This window comes from Nyctereutes procyonoides, unplaced genomic scaffold (genome assembly GCF_905146905.1).
Source record: "Nyctereutes procyonoides isolate TBG_1078 unplaced genomic scaffold, NYPRO_anot_genome, whole genome shotgun sequence".
Classification (NCBI taxonomy): domain Eukaryota; kingdom Metazoa; phylum Chordata; class Mammalia; order Carnivora; family Canidae; genus Nyctereutes; species Nyctereutes procyonoides.
Genome location: NW_026575128.1, coordinates 14622081 through 14649255, shown reverse-complemented (window position 1 = coordinate 14649255; position 27175 = coordinate 14622081). Strand labels below are relative to the sequence as shown.

At 41.5% G+C, this 27175-nt stretch overlaps 1 protein-coding gene across 4 annotated transcripts in view; it reads left to right on the top strand.

Annotated features, from left to right (window-relative positions):
* Nucleotides 1-1066: 1066 nt before the first annotated feature.
* Nucleotides 1067-27175, top strand: part of MAST2 (microtubule associated serine/threonine kinase 2) — a 221383-nt gene continuing 195274 nt past the window's right edge. For all 4 annotated transcript variants that reach the window (XM_055341907.1, XM_055341906.1, XM_055341905.1 and 1 more), the window contains exon 1: nucleotides 1067-1559. In XM_055341907.1, coding sequence (XP_055197882.1) covers nucleotides 1371-1559 — 189 coding nt within the window. In that variant the 5' untranslated portion in view covers nucleotides 1067-1370. The remainder of the gene's footprint in view (nucleotides 1560-27175) is intronic.

The following is a 27175-nucleotide window of genomic DNA, read 5'->3' as shown; positions in this document are numbered from 1 at the left end:
GACTCAGTTTCCTCAATTATAAACTGGAAATAATATAACTTAACTCTTGTTTGTGTATGTATGAATAGAATGCACAGCCTGGTTTCCAGGAGGCACTCTATAATGCTGGCTATTATTACTTCTCAAAGAGGGTTCAGGGAAGAGGCCCAGGATAAACTGAGAGAACTGTCTGTGTTCAAGACAAAAGAGGAAAAATACAACGTTGTAGCAGCCCAGCTGAAGCCAGAAGGAGGAGGCCAGACAGGGCTGAGCTACAGCCACGTTGCTGTGAAGATGAGTCACTGGAAGTGCAGGCAGGGCTGCCCAGGCCACAGCTGGACTGGCTGTGGCCAGGCTGGACTGGGCTATAACATGACTTCATTGTCAGTGGGGAATCATGAGAATTGTTCCAGAAGCCTTTGTGTCCTCCTCTTCCTCCCAGAAGGAATCCATCATGTCTTCCTCGTCTATAGGACTTTCCATACCCTGTCTTACTTTCTGGAAGCAGCAGGAAACAGTAGAAAGGGGACAGAAAGCAAGAATTTGAGTCGTCTAGTTTGATCAGTGGTTTGCCGACTGACCTGGCGCATGTCACTTTACCTCGGTCTTCTTGCTTTGTAAGACGAGAATGACCAGATCTGCATCCAAAGTGTGACGTGAAGACAGTTGGCGAGTGCTCCGTAAAACTGTCAATAAAGGACGGTGGGTGCTCCATCAATTAATTGTATATTTTGTCTTCTTGTTCCTGGTCCCTCTCCCGCTCGATCCTTGAAGACACTGATTCAATCCTAACTCCTTTTCAGATCCCTAGCGCTTAGCTTGGCGGGGCACACAATTTCATGAATGGATGAATGAAAGAATCAATGAACGCGCTCCGCCGCCGCAGCCGCGCCGGGAGCCCCGCCCCCTTCCGCTCTGCCCACCTCGCCGGGAGGCCGCGGGCGGGTCTCTCGCGACCGTTCGCCGGCGCGTGCGCGGGAGGCGGCGCGCGGCCAGAGGCGGCGGGCGGGCTCCCCGTGCGCGCGCGCGGGGCGGGGAGGGCAGGGGCGGGGCCCGGCCAGAGGCAGGCGGGCGGGCGGGCCGGCTGGCTGCTGGCTGTGGAGCCGGCGGCTGTGGCGGCTGTGGCGGCGGCGGGTGGCCCGCCGAGCGTGTGCCGGGTGGGAGAGGACGAGGCGGTGGGGATGCTGCCTCCTCCCTAAGGAGCGCCGAGGACGTCGCGGCGCTTGAGGCCCCAGAAAGCGCGGAGGAGCTGCGAGCTGGGGTCGGTGGCTTCGGGCGCCCGCCCGGCCATGGTGGCCGCGGGCGGTGGTTGGCGCGGCAGCGCTGCGGCCCGGGGCCGTGCGGGGCCGGGACAGTCGCGGTGCTGACGCCCGCGGGGTCCAGCCGCGGATATGAAGCGGAGCCGCTGCCGCGACCGACCGCAGCCGCCGCCGTCGCCGGCCGGCCGTCGCGAGGATGGGGCTCAGCGGGCGGCGGAGCTGCCTCAGCCCCAGCCCTTGCCGCCGCGCCGGCGAGCGCCGCCCGGGAGGCAGCTGCTGGAGGAGCGGACCGGGCCCTCGGGGCCCGAGGTCAAGGAGCAGGTAAGGCGTCCGGCCGGCGTCCGGGAGGGAGAGGATGGGGAGCGGGAGCCTGAATGGGAGCAGTGGGGGAGGGGGACCTCCGGCGGGAAGACTTGGGCTAGGGCTTTGGAGGGGTGGGGACTGTGTAGTTCGGCCGGAGGAAAGGAAGGTCTGGAGAGGCAGAAAAATGGGGAGTGGAGAAATGGAAGTCATGGGCTGGGGTTGAATGGAAGTGGGGGAACAGGGATTTGGGAAAAATGGTCCTGTGGGCGTCTGTAGTCAGGGATACTGGATGCGAAGAAGAGACGCTGGAATGTGGCCTGGGAGTAGATGAACTGCAAAGAATAGGCTCACTAGAGGGATACTGAGGAGTTGGCCCGAGGGGTAAATAGTGTATGTAAAGTAGGGAAAATCAATGTGATGTAGTAAATGTTCTTTATTAGAGGTTGTCTTGACTGTTATTAAAAACGGATGTCGGGATCCCTGGGTGGCGCAGCGGTTTGGCGCCTGCCTTTGGCCCAGGGCGCGATCCTGGAGACGCTGGATCGAGTCCCACATCGGGCTCCCGGTGCATGGAGCCTGCTTCTCCCTCTGCCTGTCTCTCTCTCTCTCTCTCTCTCTCTCTCTCTCTCTCTCTCTCTCTCTGTGCCTATCATAAAAAAACAAAAAACAAAACAAAAAAAAACAAAAAACAAAACGGATGTCATTTCTAGGCATTCTCTGATTTGGCCATTATTATATAGTCTTGGAGGAGTGCGTTTAAATCTTCAAGATTCTTTTCGGTAACGATCTGTTTCACGAGAAAGCACTTTTAAAACACCTGCATATGTGCAATTCCAAATCCAGCACCGCGAATAGAGAATTTACAGGGATAGGCTCTGTCTTCTAGGAGTTTACCACTGAAAACATCGTCATAGGAAAACGGAGATAGAGAGCAGTGTGAACGTATTCGTGGAGTTTCTGAATGGACAGGATGTGTGTGTATAATTCATTAATCAAGTGTAAGTGTATTTAGAAATAGGGGATAAAGGTCAGTTGTATCAGGGAGGAGAAAGTAGCTGTAGAGGGTGCAATGAGAGGAGACTGTGTGGTCCTGACTGCATGGATTTTGCAGAAACTTATTCTGTAGTAATGAACTCTATGACAGTTTTCCTTTTGTTCAGCCCTAGTAACTTCATCCTTGACTTTTTCAAGACCTTTATTAGATTTGCCTATTTTCCATCAGTTAAATAAGTATTTTACATAGACATCATTCTTCATTGTACAGTTTCAGTGATGCACATGCTAGCACTTGGGTTTTTTCCTTTTGTTCTTTCACCTTTTATTCTACACCCAGCTCCGATTAGACTGCCTCATTCCCTATCTCTGCCCTTGGTTTCAGGCCACTGAATGTTGTCCCTGGCTACAATTTACTCCCTCATTCTTGTTTTTTTTTTAACTTTTAAAGATTATTTATTTATTTATTTGACAGAGCGCCAGCGAGCGCGCGTGAGCACATGCAAGTAGGCAGAGTGGCAGGCTGAGGGAGAGGGAGAAGCAGACTCCTTACTGAGCAGGAAAGGAAGCCCACTCGGGATTGGATCCCAGAACCCTGGGATTATGACCTGAGCCTAAGGCAGATGCTTAACTGACTGAGCCACCTAGGTGCCCCCCTCATCCTTTTTAAAAATATTCTCTGCAGTACCTAATTGAAACTTTTAAGATTTTTTTTTAAAATTTTTATTTATTTATGATAGTCACACAGAGAGAGAGAGAGAGAGAGAGAGAGAGAGAGGCAGAGAGGCAGAGACATAGGCAGAGGGAGAAGCAGGCTCCATGCACCAGGAGCCCGACGTGGGATTCGATCGGGGTCTCCAGGATCACGCCCTGGGCCAAAGGCAGGCGCTAAACCGCTGCGCCACCCAGGGATCCCAAACTTTTAAGATGTTTAATCCTTTAATCCTCTCCTGACTTAGTTTACTTGATTCAGTTGACCTGCTTCACTAAAGAGTTCAAGGTTATTTGATTTTTCCCTTCTTCCCTTACCTCACAGTTATGTATTTATATAGCAAGCAAGCAGGCTCTCCACCCAGTGTGCGACTTGAACTTACGACTCCTAGGTCAGGAGTCACATGTTCTACTAACTGAGCCAGCCAGGTGACACTGTCTCAAAATTTGTGTTCACTCATCCTTTGCTTAAATTCTAGAGAAAGAAGTATTAATCCTCCTCTCCGAGGCTATCCTTGTGCTTATGTGCTTGATTTCATCCCCTCTCATCTGATATAGGCCCTTGTTATGTGTCTTATTTTCTTTTTGTCCTATATCTCTGAAAAAAGCAAAATACAGTTTCCCTGGATTGTGTAACTTACCTAAGTTACTTTGTTATCTCTTCTTTGCTTTATTAGCAACCTTCTTGGAAAATGAGTTTGTATTCGCTGTCTCAGCTTACTTACCTGTATACATTTCTCATATTACAATTTGGCTTTTTTTTTTTTAATATTTTATTTATTCATGAGAGACACAGTGAGAGAGAGGCAGAGACGGGGAGCCTGATGCAGGACTTGATCTCAGGACCCAGGGATCACAACCTGAGCCGAAGGCAGATGCCCAACCACTGAGCAACCCAGGCATCCTGGCTTTTTTTTTTTTTTTTTTAAGTTTGTTTATTTAAGTAACCTCTACACTCAACATGAGGCTCGAACCCATGACCCTGAGATCAAGAGTCCCATGCTCTTCCAACTAAGCCAACCAAGCACCCCCCGCTTTTTTTTTTTAAAGATTTTATCAGTTTATTCATGAGAGATACCGAGAGAGAGAGAGAGAGAGAGAGAGAGAGAGAGAGAAACAGAGAAACAGAGAGAGAGAGAGACAGAGACATGAGCAGAGGGAGAAGCAGGCTCCATGCAGAGAGCCCATGTGGGACTCAATCTCCGGGACCCCAGGATGACACCCTGGGCGGAAGGCAGGCGCTAAACCACTGAGCCACCCAGGAATCTCCTCAAGCACCCCTTAAAGTTTGACTTCTACCCTTAAAGTATTCCAGAACTATTGTGTTCAAGGTCACCAATAACTTTGTATGTTATTTACTTTTTTTTTTTTTTTAAGATTTTATTTATTTATTTGAGAGACAGAGAGGCAGAGACATAGGCAGAGGGAGAATCAGGCTCCCTCCGGGGAGCTCCATATGAGACTCAATCCCAGGACCCCAGGATCACACCCTGAGCCAAATGCAGGTGCTCAACCACTGAGCCACTCAGATGCCCCAGTTCAGGGAATTTTAAATGACTAAATTTGATAGTTTTCACTCCAGTCTTCATTGTCTCTTAGTTCTGTGAACTGTTTGTCATTGTTGCCCTTCGTGATATTTTCATTTCTTTTGTAATGTCCATTACACTCCTGTTTCTCTGACTGCTTCCTGTGTATCTTTTTTGTTTTCTTTTTTCCTGAATCTTTTTTGAGGATATGTCCTCTGTTCTTAGCTCTCCTTTATTGTGCTGTTTTTTTAGCAGGCCTACCCTATTCATGGGAAGTACTTAGGATGTGGAACAGCGTCACTGGTCTTTTATTCATGGCCTCGTGTCACAGAACCTCCTTGTAGAGTGATCTGAGTGAGTCTCCAGGCTTGACCTCTTTCCTTTTTTTTTTTTTTTTTTTTTTTTAAGATTTTATTTTATTTACTCATGAGAGATACAGAGCAAGCGAGCGAGAGGCAGAGGGAGAAGCAGGCTCCACGCAGGGAGCCCGACATGGGACTCGATCCCGGGTCTCCAGGATCAGGCCCCGGGCTGCAGGCGGCACCAAACCGCTGAGCCACCGGGGCTGCCCTTGACCTCTTTCCTTAGCAGTACTTTTCCCTTTCTGTGCTCAATGTTTCCATGATAGACTTAGCATTTGTGATCTAAATATTATGATTTTTATAGTTTGATGGTGTCCTCTAAAGTCCATAACTTGGAATTATTTGATTTTGAAAAGATAAAAATTTTCTTGTGTGTGTTATGAGACTGGATGGATTACATTCATTCAGGGAGTAAGCTTAGCTAATCAATAAGCATCGATTTCTCACAGGTGACTTCTCCTTTTCTCATGACATGGAGCATGGAGCTTGTTATACTTTATACGATGCTGATATTTGGGAATAAGTTCTAAACAGGATGCAGGACTTGGTTCTCTGGCTTGGAATATCCTTAAAACAGAATCCATTATTTCTCTGTTGAAGTGTGCTTTTCCCTGTCTTTCCTTTTTCTTTTCATCTAAATTGAAGTTGTATCCATGGCCCCTCTCACTTGATCCCCTTATCCAGGTTTTTTGCTGATTCTACCTTCATGGCACCTTTCAAATCTTTATTCTCATAGTTATCACCTTAATTCAGCATTTATAAACTTGTCTTGGTTGTTGTAATACCTTAACTGTGTTTACTCTGCTTTTAGTCTTTTAACCTCAATTTTTTTTGCATTCTAGTTACAAAAATAAGATTATAACTTACTGCCTACCTAAGTTCCAGTAGTAGATAAATATTTGTAAAATGGTCATTTCTTTTTTTTTTTTTCCTTTTTTAAAAAGGATTTTATTTATTTATTTGAGAGAGCATACATGAGGGACAGGAGGGGCAGAGGGAGAGGGAGAAGTAGGTTTCCTGCTGAGCAGAGAGCTGGAGGGCCACACTTGGTGCTCCAGGCTGGGTCCCAGGTCCCTGAGATCATGACCTGAGCTGAAGGCAGACACTTAACAAGCTGAGCCACCCTGGTGCCCCTCATTTCATTTCTTTATCTTAAGAAACCTTCATTAGCTTATTACCTATAGAATAAAGTCTGGCGATGTTGGCATTTCAAGGTCTACTTGATTCTTACCACTATTTATTAAAATAATTGGAGTTAGATGCCCCTTCTCTTGGTTCCCAAGCCTTTGCTTTATAAATTCTCCGAGGCCCACATTGTTTCATTTACTGTTGTACAACTAAGGCCCACTATGGTATTTGAAACATGGTTATTAGTCTGAATAATTATTAGAAATAATTATTAGAAACATAGATAAGTGGTGGTGCTTGAAACATATTTATTTGCTCATCGGTTTCAGTGTCTCTTCAGAGAAGAAACTCCTCAAAGACTGTCTTATTCGTTACAGTATGCCTTTAGTGTTTTAACTGGTATGGTAGTGGGTAGTCAGTAAATATTTGTTTACTGCTGGACACTTTCATATACTAATTTTAATTATCCATCTGAAAAACTCTTTCTTTTCTGCTTCTTCCCATTGAAATTCTACTGAAGCTTCCAGGCCTAACTCAAATGCTACAGGAAGTGTTCTTTGAAGTTGTTTTTCCATGTGATATCCTCCTAAGAGGATCCTGGATTGTGCTTAATAAATCTTTAAATCTCCTGAAATTTCAGTTCTAAAAATTCTGTGACTCAGAAAGTGAAAGCTTGGGTTCTATGAGATTAAATGAGAAAGTGATTAGAAAGCACATAGTAGATAGGTATTTTTTTTTTTTTAGTAGATAGGTATTTAATAAATACTAATTCTTATCTCACTTTGTTTCTATAATACAGCTTTTTGTCTGTTACGTAGTATATAGTAGGTGCTGAATAAATATTTGCTAAATGAGCGGATGAATGAATCAGTATATTAACACTTTTATCCTTCTGTGTTCATTCTGCATTATTTCATTTCTGCTTTTAAGTTGTAGATGACTAAGGGTAGGAACTCTTATCATTTTTTTTGTACTGTAATGCATAATCTAGGCTTTGCTCACAATAGGTGCTAAGTATTTATTGATGAATAGAAAATAATTCAAATATTTGGGTGATTTGAGTAATAATGGCAGTATGATAGAAATAGCCAACTAAAGGAAGTGAGAGGATGGAGGAAGGGGGAATTTAATTTTAGTTCCTAGAATTCCCTCAGCACATTGAGAAATTTTCAAAATTATTTTCATGTAAATCAGCACCGTCTCTTTCCTCTGCACTAGAATGTTAGTACATTGGCAAAAGCATAGAGAAGTAGAGAGGAAGCTGCATATTTTGTGTAGGGAACTAAAATCAGTTTGGTATTGCTGGAGCTGGAAGTTTAAGGCATAGATGGTGAGTTAAGAGACTGAAGGAGCCTGGATTGTCTTTAGTACTGTGTAAAAGAGTAATAAGCATGGGAGCAGGATGGTCTTACTTGTGTTTTAGCTGGATTACTTTGGCAACTGTGTGGGGATAGAATGTTAGATATGGTGATTGAGACATGAACATTTGAGAATTCTTCTGAGTTTTCAGTATAGAAAGTTTATTAGCCCTCCCTCCTGTCTTATCCACAAGTGAAATATATAAAGGCAAGCTCCTGAAAATCTGTTAGCTTTGGAGGGTTTGATTTATTTTTTTTTAATTAATTAATTTATTTATGATAGTCACAGAGAGAGAGAGAGAGGCAGAGACACAGGCAGAGGGAGAAGCAGGCTCCATGCACCGGGAGCCGGACGTGGGATTCGATCCCAGGTCTCCAGGATCGCGCCCCAGGCCAAAGGCAGGCACCAAACCGCTGCGCCACCCAGGGATCCCTGGAGGGTTTGATTTCATCCAAGTAGTGGGGTAGAGAGGCTGGGATAGTCAAAGCACATGGACAGTTCTCTGATTTTCCTGTCTTTGCTCTACTGGATGCCCCTTAGTCTAAAGGCTTTTCCACCCCAGTTACTGATGCTAACTTAGAGGCAAGAGTATTAGAGGCAGCTGAATATTGCAATCAGTATATTTTCTTCATTGCTGGTCTTAGCTGCCATGATTCTCTGCTAAATTTGTCAGCTATTTCTTGATGAAATCCCTATGGTACCTTGGTAGGTATTACTTTTCATCAGCAGGTGTAATTTTTTATTTATTTATTTTTAAAAAGATTTTTATTTATTTATTCATGAGAAACACACACACAGAGAGAGAGAGGCAGAGACACAGGCAGAGGGAGAAGCAGGCTCCATGCAGGAAGCCCGACATGGGACTCCATCCCAGGTCTCCAGGATCAGGACCTGGGCCGAAGGCGGCGCTAAATTGCTGCGCCACCAGGGCTGCCCCCTCTGCCTGTTTTACACTTGTGTCTAAGCAACCGAATGTGGCTGGAGAAAAATATGACCATATTGACATCGTAGCTTGTGATTAGGAGCCTCAGAGTCTGACTACTGCTACTCGGTCCTATGACATTTCCCTAGTGCTTTCACTGTTTTTTTTTTTTTTTTTTTTTTAAGAGGAGTGGGGAGGGGCAGAGGGAGAGAGAGAATCTTTTTTTTTTTTTTTTTTATTTATTTATTTATGATAGTCACAGAGAGAGAGAGAGAGAGAGAGAGAGAGAGAGGCAGAGACATAGGCAGAGGGAGAAGCAGGCTCCATGCACCGGGAGCCCGACGTGGGATTCGATCCTGGGTCTCCAGGATCGCGCCCTGGGCCAAAGGCAGGCACTAAACCGCTGCGCCACCCAGGGATCCCGAGAGAGAGAATCTTAAGTAGGCTCCACACCTAGTGTTGGGCTGATGCAACTCAGGGCAGGATCTCAAAACCCTGAGATCATGATCTGAGCTGAAATCAGGAGTTGGATGCTTTAACAGACTGAGCCGTCCAGGTACCCCTTCCCTAGTCCACTGACTTTTTAGAATTTTAAATATTTACTTATTTATTTTAGAAGGAGAGACTCTTCAAGCAGACTCTGTGCCGAGCAGGGAGCCCGACTATGGGCTCATCCCACGACCTGTGAGGTCATGACCTGAGCTGAAATCAGGAGTTGGTTGCTTAACCAACTGAGCCACCTAAGTGCCCCTAGTCCATTCACTCCTTTTTTTGTTTTTTTTCAAGATTTTTATTTATTTATTCATGGGAGAGAGAGAGAGAGAGAGAGAGAGAGAGAGAGAGAGAGAGAGAGAGAGGCAGAGATACAGGCAGAGGGAGAAGCAGGCTCCCTGTGGGGAACCTGATGTGGGACTTGATCCTGGGACCCCAGGAACATACTCTGAGCCAAAGGCAGATGCTCAACCGCTGAGTCACCTGGGCTGCCCACCATTCACTCTTAAATGATAGTTTAATTTTGCTCCTGAAACAAACTCTTTCCAACACTCTTTGTCCTCTTTACTGTCAGTTGCTGTCCTTGTTTCCCATTTAACTGAGGGGGGGGGAGGGAGATTGAAGAATACTTCCACAAACTCCCATTATAAATCACCCAACCTACCTGTGTCTGTACCTATAGTCTACCCCTTCTCTCCTGTTGCTGTGGACAAGCTCCTGGGTCTCCAGGATCACCCCCTGGACTGAAGGTGGCGCTAAACTGCTGAGCCACCTGGACTGCCCGATTTTATTTATTTTTGAGAGAGAGAGAGAGAGAGAGAGAGAGAGAAAGAGAGAGAGAGAGAGAGAGAATGAGCAGTGGGGAAAGGCAGAGGGATAGAGAGAGAAACAGACTCTCTGCTGAAAAAGGAGCCTGATGAGGGACTTGATCTCCGGACCTGGAGGTCATGACCCAAGTCAAAGGCAGACACCCAACCAACTGAGCCACCCAAGTGCCCCAAAGTTTCTATTTTAGTAGAGGGTATATCACACTTGGTCTTAGCCAAAAGCCTGAGAAGTGATAGTAGAAGGAATATAAGATAATGAAATAAAATACATAGCATGTTATATGGAGATTAATACTATGAAAAAATAAAGTAGGGAAGGAGGATAAAGAATGATGAGGGATTATGTTTTTTTTTTTAAATTTTATTTTAGTTTTTTAGAGAGAGTGTGCAAGAGAGAGCAGGGGAGGGGCAGAGAAAAAGGGAGGGAGAGACTCTTAAAGCAACTTACACACCCAGGCAGAACCCAGTGTGGCTCCATCTCATGACCTTGACATCATGATCTGAGCTGCAATCAAGAGCTGGATGCTTAACTGGTTGAGCTACCCAAGTGTCCCTGGTTTTATCTGTTTACATTTTATTTTATTTTTAAAAGATTTATTTATATGAGGGAGAGAGAGAGCACGTGTGTGCAGGCAAGTAGAGGGAGGGGCAGAGAGAGAGGATCCTGAAGCAGACTCCCCACTAAGCTTGGAGCCTGACTCTGGGCTTGATCCCAGGACCCTGAGATTGTGACCTGACCCAAAATCAAGAGCTGGCTGCTTAACTGACTGAGCCAACCAGGCACTCTTATATTTATTTTAAAAATTATTTATACCATCTGTCACCATGTGATATTACAATATTGTTGACTATGCTGTATTTTTCATCCATGACTTACTTATTTTGTAACTGGAAGTTTGTACCTCTTTAAAAAAATTTTATTTATGAGAGGCAGAGACATAGGCAGAGGGAGAAGCAGGCTCCCCCCTGGGGAGCCTGATGCAGGACTTGATCCTAGGACCCCGGGATCACACTCTGAGCCAAAGGCAGATGCTCAACTGCAGAGCCACCCAGGCATCCCTGAGGTTTGTACTTCTTAATCCCCTTTACCCATTTCCCCCATCTACCTCCCCTCTGGCAACCACTAGTTTGTTCTCTGTATTTAAGAGTCTGTTTTGGGGTACCTAAGTGTACTCTTTATCACATCTCTTTATACTCTTTATCCATCCATTTATCGATGGATACCTGAGTTGCTTTTATAGTTTGGCTATTGTAAATAATGCTGCAGTAAACGTTGGGGTGTGGATATCTTTTCAAATTAGTGTTGTTTTCAGTTTCTTCGGGTAAATAACCCAGTAGTGGAATTACTGAATCATATGGTATTTCTATTTTTAATTTTTTTATTAAATATTTTATTTATTTATTCATCTATTCCTGAGAGACACACACACACACACACACACAGAGAGAGAGAGAGAGAGAGAGAGAGAGAGAGGCAGAGGCAGAGACACAGGCAGAGGGAGAAGCAGGCTCCATGCAGGGAGCCTGATATGGGACGAGCCCAATACAGCAGGCGTTAAACTGCTGAGCTACCCAGGGATCCCTTATTTTTAATTTTTGAGGAACCTCCATACTGTTTTCCACAGTGGTTGTACCAATTTACATTCCCATTAACAATGCCTGAGGGTTCCTTTTTCTCCACACCCTCACCAACAATTGTTATTTCTTGTCTTTTTGATACTAGCCATTTTTACTGGTGTAAGGTGATATTCTCATTGTGATTTTGATTTTGATTTGCATTTCTCTGATAATTAGTGGTGTTGAGCATTTTCTCATGTATCTGTTGGTCATCTATGTCTAATTTGGAAAAATCCCTATTTGAGTTCTCTGCCCATTTTTTTTTTTTTTTTTTAAGATTTTATTTAGGGCAGCCTGGGTGGCTGAGCAGTTTAGTGCTTGCCTTCCATCCAGGGCATGATCCTGGAGACCAGGAGTCCCGTCCCACGTTGGGCTCTTTGCGTGGAGCCTGCTTCTCCCTCTGCCTGTCTCTCTCTCTCTCTGTGTCTCTCATGAATAAATAAATAAAATCTTAAAAAAAAATTAAAAGAAAAAAAGACTTTTTTTATTCATGAAAGACAAAGAGAAGACAGAGTCATACGCAGAGGGAGAAGCAGGCTCCTTGCAGGGAGTCCATGTGGGACTCGTCATGGGACTCGATCCCAGAATTTCCGGACCACTCCCTGAGCTGAAGGCAGATGCTCAACTGCTGAGCCACCGAGGCATCCCCCATTTTTTTAAAGTAATCTTTATACCTAGTATGAGGCTCAAACTCACGACCCCAAGATCAAGAGTTGCATGCTCCATGTATTGAGCCAGCCAGGCGACCTATCTGCCTATTTTAAAATCAGATTGTTTTGAGTTTTTTTTGGTGTTGAGTTGTACATGTTCTTTATATAGTTTGGATATTAACCCTTTATCAGGAACATAATTTGCAAATATCCTTTCCCATTTAGTAGGTTGCTTTTTGCTTTGTTGGTGATTTCCTTTGTGGTACAAAAGCTTTTTATTTTGGTATAGCCCTAATAGCTTATTTTTTTTTTTTTAAGATTTTATTTATTTATTCATAGAGACAGAGAGAGAGGCAGAGACACAGGCAGAGGGAGAAGCAGGCTCCATGCAGGAAGCCCGACATGGGACTCCATCCCAGGTCTCCAGGATCACGCCCTGGGCTGCAGGCGGCGCTAAACCGCTGCGCCACCGGGGCTGCCCCCTAATAGCTTATTTTTGCGTTTGTTTCCTTTGACTGAGGAGACCTATCCTCAAAGAGGATACTAGATATTACTATACTAATACTAGATACTAGTATATCTACTATCTAGTAATACTAGATATTACTATATCTAGTAATATATCCTAGATATATTACTAAGGCAAATGTCCAAGAGATTACTGCCTATGTTTTCTTTTAGGGGTTTTATGGTTTTAGGTACCACAGTTAGGCCTTTAATCCATTTTGAGTTCATTTTTGTGTGGTGTAGAAAGTGGCCCAGTTTTATTGTTTTGCCTGTGGCTGTCTAGTTTTCACACTGCCATTTATTGAAAATACTGTCTTTTCCCTGTTGTATATTCTTGTCTCTTCTGTCTTAGGTTAATTGACCATATAAGCATTGGTTTATTTCTGGGCTCTCTACTTTGTTTCATTGATGTATATACCAGTATTATACTGTTTTGATTACTGGTTTTGTAGTATACCTTGAAATCTGGCATAGTGATACCTCCAGCTTTGTTCTTTTTTAAGACTGCTTTGGTTAAAAAAAAAAAATAGACTGCTTCGGTTATTTGGGGTCTTTTATGATTCTATACAAATTTTAGGATTATTTGTTTTAGTTCTGTGAAAAATTCTGTTGGTATTTTCATAGGGATTACCTGGGCATTTTAACAATATAACTTCTTCATATCCATGAGGATAGTGTGTTTCCATTTGTTTTGTGTTGTCTTCAGTTTCTTTCATCAGTGTCTTATAGTTTTCAGAGTATCCATCTTTCACTTGGTTAAATTTATTTCTAAGTATTTTATTCTTTTTGGTGCAGTTATAAATGGGATTGTTGGGATGCCTGGGTGGCTCAATGGTTGAGCATCTGCCTTTGGCTCAGGTCATGATCCTGGGGTCTGGGGATTGAGTCCCACATTGGGCTTCCCACAGAGAGCCTGCTTCTCTCTCTGCCTGTGTCTCTGCCTTTCTCTCTCTGTGTCTCATGAATAATAAAAAAAATTCTTATAAACAGGATTGTTAGTTTCTCTTTCTGCTACTTTATTGATAGTGTATAGAAATGCTACATATTTTTGTGTATGAATTTTGAATCTTTAACTTTACTGAATTAATTTATTCTAATAATTTTTTTGGTGGGGTCCTTAGAGTTTTCTGACTTATCATGTCATTTGCAAATAATAACATTTTTACTTCTTCCTTACCAATTGTATGCCTTTTATTTCTTTTTCTTGTCTGATTGTTGCTGGTATGACTTCCAATACTGTGTTAAATAAAAGTAGTGAGAGTGGGCATATTTTGTTCCTGACCTTAAAGGAAATGCTTTCAGTTTTTTACTATTGAGTATGATGTTAGGTATGGGTTTTTCATAAATGGCCTTTATTATGTTAAGGTATGTTCCTCTAAATCCACTTTGTTGAGGGATTATGGCTTTAACTGGCATCAGGAAAGGCATCCCTTTGGAAGGGGATATTAAAGACCTGAAGGATTTAAGAGAGAGAGGCATTTAGATTTTCTTGGGAAGGGCATACTTGGTAGAGGGAATAGGAAGTACCACGGGCTGGAAGCATACGTCCACTTCTAAAATTTGTATTTGGCCAGTGTGGTTGCAGTGGAGTGACTAAGAGGATGAGTAGTAGATGAGCTCAGAGGGGAAGGGTGGAGAGAGAAGTGCTGGATTGTGGAGAGTTGTAGTTCATGAAGGGTCTTATTGGCCATTGTAAGGATTTCAGCTTTATATTGAATGAGATGGGAAGCCATTGGAGTGTTTTGAGTAGAGGAATCGTGTGAATGAACATTCGTTTTAATCCAGTCTATTTGGCTACACTTCTGGGACTGAATGGTTATGTGGAAGCAGAGAGACCAGGTTGGAGGCTTTTGCAGTAATCCAGGTGAAAGAGCAAATGATAGAAAATAATTGTCCACATGTAGGAGAGTGCTCCTCTTTATAGCTAACTGAAGAATTGTCTTTATCTTTTGCTTTCATTTCCTCTCTCATTCTTTATTGAACCCACTCCAGTCAGCTTTTGTCTCCATCATTCTGCTGAAACACTTATGTCAAGGTTATTATGGCTAAGTACAATGGCCAATTTGCAGTCTTCATCTCACTCAACCTGTTGCATTTGACATGGCTGATCACTCTGTCATTTGGCTTCTGGGACCTTACTCTCGGTTTTCTTCCTATTTCATTGGTGCTTCAGAAGTTTCAGACTGCTCTTATAGTCTATTCTCATCAGATATGATCTCATCAGATTGTACTGCTTAAAATTCCATCTGTGTGCTGAGTCCCACATTTATTTACCTAATCATTAATCATGACCTTTCTTGTGAGTTTTAGACTCTTAATTTCAGTTGTCTATGCCTATGTCTATTTTCGTTTGGATAGTCAGTGGTTCTCAAACTTAATGTGTATAAAACTGAATTCTTTTTTTTTTTAATTTTTATTTATTTATGATAGTCACACACACACACAGAGAGAGAGAGGCAGAGACATAGGCAGAGGGAGAAGCAGGCTCCATGCATTGGGAGCCCGATGTGGAATTCGATCCCGGGTCTCCAGGATCGCGCCCTGGGCCAAAGGCAGGCACCAAACCGCTGCGCCACCCAGGGATCCCTAAAACTGAATTCTTGATTTTTTTCTTCCCATTCTGCTTTCCAGTCTTTTCCATTTCAATGAATGGTACCACCATGCACTCCTTTACTCAAATCAGAACTTGGAAATTGTCTTTGATTCTTAACTTCATATTCCACGTTCAACCCATAAGATCTGTTTGGTGCTACCTTCAAATTGCATGAGACTTTTCCCCACTACTAGTTCTGTCTCTATCCTCATCTTAGTCTCTATTATCATTCATCTGGATTACTGTAAAAGTCTCCTAACTGGTGTTCCTGATTATATTCTTACTTCTCCCCACCCAGTGATATTTTGTACATAGCTTGATGTCATCTGGTAAAAAGTTAAATCAGAATTTGTCACCCCAATTCAAAACCCTGTGGTGGCTTTCCATCACAGTGGAGAGCTTGCTTTATCCTATAAGATTCTACATGATCTGCCTCTTGGCCTTCTCTAATCTCTTTCCACTCTTCCTCTTGTTCACTGAACTAGTAGTCATACTGGCTGTCCTGATGGTCTCTGAATATAGTAAGCTTGTTCCTGCCTGTGGATGTTTTAAAAATTGTTTGAAGAATTCCATACTTCTTAGTTTTTCTTACTTGAGGTGTTCTTTTTCCAGATGTATCTACAGATTGGCTCTAGTTCATTCAGGTTTCTGTTCATGTATCAACTTTTCAAAGAGCCCTTTCTTGACTAGCCTTTTAGATTTTATTTATTTACCTGACACAGAGAGAGAAAGAACACAAGTTAGGGTAGAAGCAGGCTCCCCACAGAGTAGGGAGCCCATAATCTGACCCAAAGGCAGATGCTTAACCAGCTGAGCTACCTAGGTGGCCATCGACTAGCCTTTTTAAAGTAATGATCTCAGGGTCCTGGGATTGAGCCCTGCGGCTGGCTCTTGCTCAGCAGGGAGTCTACTTCTCCTTCTCCCTCTGCTGCTCCCTCTGCTTGTGCTCTCTTGCGCGCTTGCGCACGCTCTCTCAAATAAATAAAATCTTAAAAAATTTTTTTTAAATTTATTGGAGAGAGAGAGAGAGAGAGAGAGAGGCAGGCAGGCAGGCAGAGGGAGAAGCAGGCTCCATGCAGGGATCTAAGCCACTGGGGCTGCCCTAAATAATAAAATCTTGAAAAAAAAAAAAGTAACAGTCATTCCCTTTCCCTCTTTTTATTCATGTCTTTTATTCACCTGGTATTGTCACATATTTGCTGTTTATTGTCATTCTTCCACATGGTTCCTCAGGGCAGGAATTTGGGTCTGTTTTTTTCCCTGCTGTATCTCCAGCTTCTGGAATTGTATATAGAAGGTACTCAATAACTATTTCTGAGTGAATTTGTAATGATTGAGTCATTTTCTGACTTCAAATCCCAACTCTGTTACCTGAGACAAGATACTTAAATTCTCCACACCTTAATTATCCCATATATGTAGCAGATGCTATTACCTATTTCATAGGGTTATTGTGAGGATTTAATAAATTAATCCACATAAAACACTTCTTAAAAGCCCAATACCAAGAAGCTATCATGTTTTTAAGGCACATGCACAGAATGTCTGAATATAGAATTCATATTTTTTAGTGTTCTCTGGTTTTATTTTTATTTAACTCTTTATTTATGATAGACACAGAGAGAGAGAGAGGCAGAGGCACAGGAGGAGGGAGAAGCAGGCTCCATGCCAGGAGCCCGACGCCAGACTCGATCCTGGGACTCCAGGATCACGCCCTGGGCCAAAGGCAGGCACTAAACCGCTGAGCCACCCAGGGATCCTGTTCTCTGGTTTTAGAAATATGAATATGACCTTTGATTTGTTCGTGTTACTGAACTGTTCTTTTGCTTCGTTCAGCTTGAAAAGGAGGCTTTCATTTGTTCATTTTTCCCTTTAGGGAACCTTTTATGAATTTATTAAGTAACTGGCTTAGGAGATAGTATAGTTTCACTAGGTTTTGAAATGTAATTAAGAACAAATTCAGGCCAAGGTAACAACATTTTTTTTTTTAATTAACTAATTTATTTATTTATGATAGTCACAGAGAGAGAGAGAGAGGCAGAGACACAGGCAGAGGGAGAAGCAGGCTCCATGCACCGGGAGCCCGACGTGGGATTCGATCCTGGGTCTCCAGGATCGCGCCCTGGGCCAAAGGCAGGCGCCAAACCGCTGCACCACCCAGGGATCCCAACATTTTTTTTTTTTAAGATTTTATTTATTTATTCATGAGAGATAGAGGCAGAGGGAGAAGCAGGCTCCATGCAGGGAGCCTGATGTGGGACTTGATCCCAGGACTCCACGATCACGCCCTGGGCCAAAGGCAGATGCTAAGCCTCTGAGCCACCTGGGAATCCCCAAGTAACAACATTTTAAAATTCTATTTTATCATGTTAGTTGTACCAACTTTAATGGAACAGTACTTCCTAAGGGTGAACCTGAGTAGCAAATGCATAAATTCTTTAACCCTTTATATGTTGGAGATTAACACATCACATAGTTTCTTCGCCTGTATATCAGTAAAGCATAGTCATAGTAAAATAGGTTTGTCAGGCCTTCTAATTTGCACGACTATTTGAGGCTTCCAGGAATGTTTTAAAAAGCAGAGAGTAGATACAGTATTAATTTTTAAAAAGTCCTTAAATCATTTCAAAGGTGTGATACCAAGATGGTTTTGTTCAGGTGATCTAGGAACATCTGAGTCCTGCCTTTGACCAGTTAAGAGAAAGGGACATTTTATTAGTACCTCTCATGTTAGTAGTCTTTTATATAAAAAAAAGACTAGTTGCTGTAGCAGATATACTCAAAAGAATCTAGACTCTACCATTTTCTGCACATGGCTTCCAAGGTCCCTGGAGCAGGTGGGGGAATCTTGTGGGGGAATCTTTGTTGGGCCAAGTCTGGAAATGGCTTAACTACTTCCCCCCATCTTCCATTGCCAGAATTCAATCTACTGGGGTTTGCCTAACTGCTAAAGGGCTGGGAAATATCTAGTTGTGCCCAAGAGGAAGGTGGATCATGTTTGGTCAATAAGTTGCTAGTCCTTGCTCCAGGCTTCAAACCCCAATATAGTCCTTAACAAGAACTGCATAGAAATACTCCTATTGTGGGTGTAGATAGCCTAGGATAGTAGTCTCCTTTCATTTCTGTAGGTCTACAGAATTTTTGGTAATAACCATTTTGAATGCAAGTAAAAGCCTTTTTCCAACAACATCTAGGAAATCTGGAAAAGCTTGTTTTTCTCTGCTTCTAGCAGAACTAGTCACTGACAACCCTTGTACTCTTTTAGTCTTCGTGGCTAGTGAAAGCTGTCCTCAGGCTTTTCTCACTTTGTGGGCAGGCTATGTGGAAGAGGAAAAAAGCCAGAAGGAAGCGAAAGAGATGTCAGAGAGAAAGGTGACTGGGTCTCAGCTGTTCTCACTTTAATAGGCTCCTGGAAGGTAGCATGGCCCTAGAGAGCCCACTTCCACATATTCTTTGACTTTTTAAATTATGATAATATAGACCTAACATAAAATTTGTGACATTTAATACATTCAAATGTTGTGGAATCATTACCACTATCTAATTCCAGAACATTTTTATTACCCCAGTAGGAAATCTTCTACCTATTAAATTAGTTACTCCTCATTTCTTCCTCCCCCCCCAGTCTTTGGCAAACACTAATCTGTTTTCTATTACTATGGACTCTGGACATTTCATATGAATAGAATCATATAATATGTGGCTTTTTGTGTCTGGCTTCTTCCACTCAACACAATGTTTTTGGGATTTAGCCATCTACTAGCATGTATCAGTTCCTCATTTCTTTTTATGACCGAGTATATTTCATTATATGGATGTACATTTTTTTTTTGTCATCAATTGACGGACATTTGTTTTTTTTCTACCTTTTGGTGTTTGAGATGAACTACTATGAACATTTGTGTATAACTGTTTGAATACTGGTTTTTCCAGTTTTTTGTTATATGGACAGAAGTGGAATTGTTGGATCATATGGTAATTTTATGTTTAAACTTATGAGAAATTGCCAAACTGTTTTTCATCATGGCTGTACCATTTTAACATGGCTACCAGCAATGTATAAGAGTTCCAGTTTGTCCATGACCTAACACTTGTTATTTTGCGTTAAAAAAAATTTTTAGCCATCCTTGTGGATGTAAGTGATCTCATTGTGCTTTTTATTTATTATTTTTATTTTTATTTTTTTGAATATTTTATTTATTTGACAGAGAGTGAGCACAAGCAGGGGGAGTGGCAGACAGAGGGAGAGGGAGATGCAGGCCCCCAGCTCAGCGGGGAGCCCAACCTGGGCCTTGATCCCAGGACCCTGGGATCATGACTTGAGCTAAAGGCAGATGCCCAACCGAGCCACCAAGGCACTCATTGTGCTTTTTAAAAATTAGATTTTTTTTTTTTTAATTTGAAGATTTTATTTATTTATTCATGAGAGATAGAGAGAGAGGCAGATAGAGACATAGGCAGAGGGAGAAGCAGGCTTCCTGGGAGGAGCCCAATCCCATGACCCCGGGATCACGACCTGAGCCAAAGGCAAATGCTCAACCACTCAGCTGCCCAGGCCTCCCGAAAAAATTTTAAATTTAAAAAATTTTAATTTAATTTTAAAATTTTTAAGATTTTAAGTAACCTCTACACCCAACATGGGCTTGAACTTAGAACTCTGAGATCAAGAACCACATGTTCCACTTACTGAGCCAGCCAAGTGCCTCTCATTGTGCCTGCTTATTTACATACGTATATATGTATGTATGAATGAATGTATAAATGTATGAATGTATGCATTTAATTTTACACCCAATGTGTGGCCAAAACTCATGACCCTGAGATAGCCTCCTGCTTTTCTGAGCCAGCCAGGTGCTTCTCATTGTGCTTTTGATTTGCATCTCCCTATAGGTTAATGATATTGAGCATCTTTTTATGTGCTTATTGACCATTTGTATATCTTCGTAATAGGAATGTTGATTCAAGTTCTTTGCCTATTTTTAAATTCAGTTATTTGTTGTTGAGATGTAGGAGTTTCATTAATTTTTTTTTAGTTTCATTAATTTTTAAGAGCTATCTAACATTCCTTTGAATAAATGATAGTTTGTCCATTCTCATAATAATGGACCCTTAGGTTATTTTCATTTTCCCTATTACAGTGCTTCAGTAAATATCCTTGTACTTATCTCCTTGTGTATATGTGCAAGAGTTTCTCTTATTGGATGTTATTGCACAATTGCTTTCTGCAGTGATTATACCAACTTGTACTTTGGCCAGTGATGTTTCTCTCTGTCTTTGCCAACTTTTGGTGTTATCAGGTTATTACTTTTTGTAATCTGTTAGGTTTAGATGGTATGTCAATGTTTTAAACATATTTTCCTAATTGCTATTGAATTATATTTATTATTTGAATGTTCCCTTATATTTATTATTTGGATTTTTTTGTCTTGTGACTTTCTTACCCATATACTTTCTTGTTTTTCTTATACACTGTTTTTTTTTTTTTTTTAAAATTTTTTTTTATTATTTATTTATGATAGAGAGAGAGAGAGAGAGAGAGAGAGAGAGGCAGAGACACAGGCAGAGGGAGAAGCAGGCTCCATGCACCGGGAGCCTGATGTGGGATTCGATCCCGGGTCTCCAGGATCGCGCCCTGGGCCAAAGGCAGGCGCTAAACCGCTGCGCCACCCAGGGATCCCTTATACACTGTTTTTAAAAATTTTTTTCTTATCATTATGAGTTTTTTATTAATGTCATTTAAATATATGGAGAAAAAGCATGCTTTGGACTAGGTTTGAATTCTCTCAGGAGCTTAGTAAGTTTGAATATGAAATAAGGATAAGAATGTATTTTGCAATTTTGTTTTTGTTAAATCAAGATTTAGAATTTCTCATTTGTTTTGGATTGGTTTCCGTTTTTTTATTGTGCTTTTTTTTTTTTTGTCACTGTTCTAGCTTTATGTGTAGCAGAATATTTCTTTTTGTAGCAGGCCACTTGTTTTATGATTTTATTTTCTTCTTTTTTTTTCTTTTTAGCTTTTTTATTGTAATATAAAGCAAATACAGAAAAATACTCCAAATGTATAACCACTACCCAAGTCAAGAAAAACAATTTTGGGCAGTTCGGGTGGCTCAGCGGTTTAGCGCTCAGGGCCTGATCCTGGCGACCGGGTTCAAGTCCCACGTCAGGCTCCCTGCATGGAGCCTGCTTCTCCCTCTACCTATGTGTCTGCCTCTCTCTGTCTCTTATGAATAAATAAATAAAATCTTTAATTAAAAAAATTTTTTGCCAGCCATTCTAGAAATTCCTGCCCCTGTATGCCATCTCAACCACAGCCCCCACCTTTCCTCTAAAAAATCACTGTCCTGACTTAAAAAGTAATAATTTCCTTGCATTTCCTTGTAAGTTTGCATCTAAAACATTACACTTTCGTCTTGCCTCTTTTAAAAAACTAGGTATGGAAAATCTTTTTTAATCTGTAGGTTTCCCTTCCATCTCTTCCTTTTTCCTTAAAATTTTTGTTTTGAAAAACCACAGGGCATTTACCCTATAGAGTTTCCCACAGTCTAGCTTTCATACTTACAGTGCATTTCAAAACGTTTCTGTGTCCTTTGTATTTCTTGCAAATTATAGCTAGATACCGAGGCTTCATTAGCCTTAAATTCAATTCCTTTGGCAAGGTTATAGATGATTGTGTGGTCTTTCAACAGGAGGCATGTAATTAATATCTGCTGCTTGCTCTTTGATTTTAGTGGTTCTTGATACTCAGTGCCAGTATTCAGTAATTGAAAGTTGCAAAACGGTGATATAATTCTGTCATTTTATTTTCAATCACTAGCTGGAATAATATTTTAAGAAGATGCTTCTCTTCATCTAGTGTTTAGTTCCCAGTAGTATAGTTGCATGTAAGAAAGGCTTGATTCTTTCCTTTTGAATTTATCTGGCTTTAAGATAATGGATTGGTTCCCTTTTATCTTCAGAAAGTGACCGGTTAATTATTTTCTTATTATCACTGTGATTATGCACTTAAAGGTATTTGGGTTTCAAACCATATATAATGTGCTCTTGTACCAATTTAAGCTCACATTGTCCTGTTGTCTAAAGAGTGTCTTCAGAATTGTTCCTTAGTCTTTCAGACCTGATCCTGATAGGTTTTTTTTTTTTTTAAAGATTTACTTATTGATTTGAGATAGAGAAAGAAAGAGCACGTATGAGCAGTGAGGAGGGGCAGAGGGATAGGGAGAGAACCTGACTCCCCTCTGAGCATGGAGCCAGACACAGGGCACAGCTCAATCTCAGGACCCTGAGATCATAACCTGAGCTCAGAGTTGGTTACTTAATCGACTGAGCCGCCCAGGCACCCCTTACCCTAGTAGTTTTGATAGTTGCAGTCTATGTGTCAGGCTCATTTTCCATCTTAGACTTGGAATTAGCTGTTTTTCTAAGAACTGATCTTTTTCTTTTTCTTTTTCTTTTTCTCTTTCTTTCTCTATCTCTTTTTCTTTTCTTTCCTTTTTCTTTTTCTTTTTCTTAGCCCAACACAGGGCTTGGACTTACCTGAGATCAAGACCTGAGCTGAGATCAAGAGTCAGTCGCTTGGGGATCCCTGGGTGGCTCAGCGATTTAGCACCTTCCTTCAGCCTAGGGTGTGATTCTCGAGTCCTGGGATCGAGTCCCATGTTGGGCTCTTGCATGGAGCCTGCTTCTCCCTCTGCCTGTGTCTCTGCCTCTCTCTCTCTCTCTCTCTCTCTCTCTCTCTCTCTCTCTCTGTCTGTCTCTCATGAGTAAATAAAAATCTTAAAAAAAAAGAAGTCAGTCACTTAACTGAGCCATCCAAGTGCCCACAGAGATATTTTAAAAACCTTAATCTCTTGTATATGTATTATTATTTGTTCTCTTCCATACCAAGAATCCTGTTCCCAAAGACTCAGGGGGTGAAAGAATGGAATATTGGGGAATGTCATAAAAAAGATATGCCTGCCAATTGACCTATGAGCTGGGCCTGTGATCTGGGAGGCTCCTTGCCCATGTGGGTTCTACTTGCCTTCCTGCTCCCAGAGGCTGCTTCAAGGACATAGCCTTGAGTTAGTGATGTAGTGTTGAAAACACCTGCATGGTATATGTGACTGCACCTAGTTAAGGCTTCTATAAACCAAGATCTGAAGGGTACATGTGGGGATCCATTTTTCTTGCTGTTCCCCAAGACAAGTCTCCTATGTAAGTTCACTTTGCTTGTTAATACTGCCAATTACCAACTTGGAGTTGTCTGTCTCTTTCTTCTGCTTCTCCCTGCCCTCTGAGTACAGGGACCAGTTTCAGATTACTCCCTGTGAGAGGGTTTCAAACTAACAATTAGAATATCCAGGGATGGGCAGCCCAGGTGGCTCAGCAGTTTAGTACTGCCTTCAGCCCAGGGCCTGATCCTGAAGACCCGGGATCGAGTCCCATGACAGGCTCCCTGCATGGAGCCTGCTTCTCCCTCTGCATGTGTCTCTGCTACTCTCTCTCTTTGTCTCTCATGAATGAATAAATAAATAAAATCTTAAAAAAAAAATCCAGGGATTATTCATTTGCTTTGTAATATGTTAAATATGTAAGTCTCTAATGGCATTACTAATATACTATCACCAGTAATGATCAATAAGAACTGTTAAATTTTTTTGTATAAGCTATCTCTACCTTGCCGCTTCCATTTTGTGGTTGACTTATATATATCCTTTCATTTTTTAAAATTTGTTTTATTTATTTATTTATTTATTTATTTATTTATTTATTTATTTATTTAGTTTTATTTATGATAGTCACAGAGAGAGAGAGAGAGAGAGAGAGAGAGGCAGAGACACAGGCAGAGGGAGAAGCAGGCTCCATGCACCGGGAGCCCGACGTGGGATTCAATCCCGGGTCTCCAGGATCGCGCCCTGGGCCAAAGGCAGGCGCTAAACCACTGCGCCACCCAGGGATCCCTTATTTTTATTTTTTAAAAGATTTTATTTATTTATTCATGAGAGAGAGACACACACACACACACACACAGAGGCAGAGACACAGGCCGAGGGAGAAGCAGGCTCCATGCAGGGAGCCCGATGTGGGACTCTATCCTGGGACTCCAGGATCACGCCCTGGGCCGAAGGCAGGCGCTAAACTGCTGAGCCACCCAGAGATCCCCTATATATCCTTTTAAATTATATAGCCAGTATGTACTGTACTATCCCTTTTAATGTACATTCTACAAATGACTGCATATTTATTGCTAATCACCATGTTGATATCACTCTAGTTATTTTGATTGTATGAATCTACTCTAGTAGAATCCTTAGGAAGGGCCTATTGGATAATAATCTGAGTTATTTTATGTTAGTAACAGTTTGCAAGATGCCTGGGTGGCTCAGCGGTTGAGAGTCTGCCTTCAGCTCAGGGCGTGATCCCAGGGTCTGGGGATTGAGTCCTGTATCGGGCTCTCTGCAAGGAGCCTGCTTCTCCTTATGCCTGTGTCTCTGCCTCTCTTCTCTCTGTGTCTCATGAATAAATAAAATCTTAAAAAAAAAAAACAAGAGTTTGCTTGTGCCTTTTACCTTGAAGATTAGTTATCCTGGATATGAACTTGGCTCACATTGTCTTTCCTTGAGTATCTTATATATGCGATGCTATTTTTCTTTCATGCATTGCTTTTCTGATTTTCTTTCACTTATACAATTTGAGCATATTTAAGATAGCGATTTATTTATTTATTTTTTTTAAGATAGCGATTTAAAGTTTACTACTAGATCTAATGCTGGGCTTCCTCAGGCATGGTTTCTGTTAATTTATTTTGATTCTTTGAATGGGCCGTACTTATTTCTTTGTAGGTCTTGTGATTTTTTTTGTTGTTGTTGAAAAATGGACATTTGAATTTTGGTAACTCTGGAAATCACCTTCTCCCCTTTCTCTAGAGTTTGTTGCTTTTTGATTGTTGAAGGCTGTAATTGTTCATTGTTCATTTTGATTGTTGAAGGCTGTTGAGTTTTCCAAACTTTTATTTTGCAGTAATTATATTCCTTGCACTGTGTGATACTGAAGTCTCTGTTCCTTAACCTTGTGTTTTGATGGAGATTTCTTTGATCACCAGGAGCTAAACAAACAAACAAACAAACAAACAAACAAACTTCCTAGAGGGTCTTTGCAGATGGACTTTGTGCCTGCCAGACTAGAGATCAGCTGAGATGAAAGCTTAAAGTCTTTTTAAGTCTTTCTTGAGTGTGCATTTTGCCTTGGGCTTTCTATTATTTTTTTTAAGTTTATTTATTTAATCTCTACACCCAGCATGGGGCTCAAACTCGTGACCTTGAGATCAAAAGGCATTCTTTTACAACTGAGCCAGCCAGGCGTCCCTGCCTTGGGTTTTCTAAATTATCAAATATAATAATAATATGATATATAATAAATATTAAAAATATACAGGTATTTTTAATTGTCCTAATTTCCCAAAGAAACTTTCTCCATTTCCTCCCAGCCTTCTGTTTTCCCACCATGAGCAGATTCTGAGTTAGATGACAAAAAGGTGTGTCTGGTGTCAGCCCTTCAGGTAGCCCCAGATAAGTTAGAAAGTTGTAAACAATAATTGCAAATAAGGTCTGTTTTGTTCCTGGAACCAGAGACCAGTTTCCTACCCTGGGAACACCAGCTGACATCTGTAGAGCATATCAAGAAATGAGTGGGTGGGCAAGGGCAAGTAAAAATGCCACAAAGCTTTCCTAGTATTATTTAAAAAAAAAAGATTTATTGATTTATTTTATGAAGAGAGAGAGCGCATGCAATTGCTCATACACAAGCAGGGTGGAGGGGCAGAGGGAGACAGAAGGGAGAGAGAATCTACAGCTGACTCGCTGCTGAGCATGGAACCCGAAGTGGGGCTGGATCCCAGGACTCTGAGATCATGACCTGAGCTGAAACCAAGAACCCAACACCCAACCAAAAGAGCCGACCAAGCACCCCACTTTCCTACTATTTTTAAGTTGACTTCTTGATTCAGTATTTTCTTGGGCTGTAAACCTTTGACTTATCATCCAGAATTGTGACAAAAGTGGTTCTAATACTTTGTTTTTCAATTGTTTCTATGGGGGGGGGATATTGGCTTACAGCTGTGGGTTTTTGTTTTTATTTTTTATTATTTATTTATTTATCTATTTATTGACTGCTGACATTACCTCTCATTTGATTTTTTTTTTTTACCTCTCATTTGAGTTTAATTTTTGTTTCCCTATTGATAAATGATGTTGAGGATGGTTTCATATGTTCATTTGCAATAGTTGACTCTTGTTGAACTGTTTATTCAGTCTTTTGCTCATGTTTTCTATTGCCTTATGTGTTTTCTTATTATTCAATTGTGAAAGATCTTTCTATATACTGAAGGCCCATCCTTTCTTGCATGTGTTTTGCAAATATTTTTTACTTGTGTTTGATTTGTTTTCATTTCTTAACAGTATCTTTTCATGAGTAGTAGTTTTTAAATTTGATGAAGTATAATTTATAAATTTGTTCTTTTTAAACTTGTATTTTGTATCTTCTCTAAGAACTCTAAAAGTAAAAATTTTCTGGTCTTTTTTTTTTTTAAGATTTTATTTATTTATTTGACAGAGCGAGCATAAGCAGGGGGAAAAGCAGAGGGAGAGGGAGAAACAGGTTTTGCTGAGCAGGGAGGGAGCCTGACGCTGGACTTGATCCCAGGACTTTTGGGATCATGACCTGAGCCAAAGGCAGATGCTCAAGGTGCTCCTACTCTTTTATTTTGAAGTTTTATACTTCTAGGTTTTATAGTTTGTTTTCTTTTTTAAAAATTTTATTTATTTATTCACGAGAGACACATAGAGAGAGGCAGGCTCCATGAAGGGAGCGCTATGTGGGACTCGATCCTGGATCTCCAGGATCATGCCCTGGGTCGAAGGCGGCACTAAATTGCTGAGCCACCTGGGCTGCCCAGGTTTTATAGTTT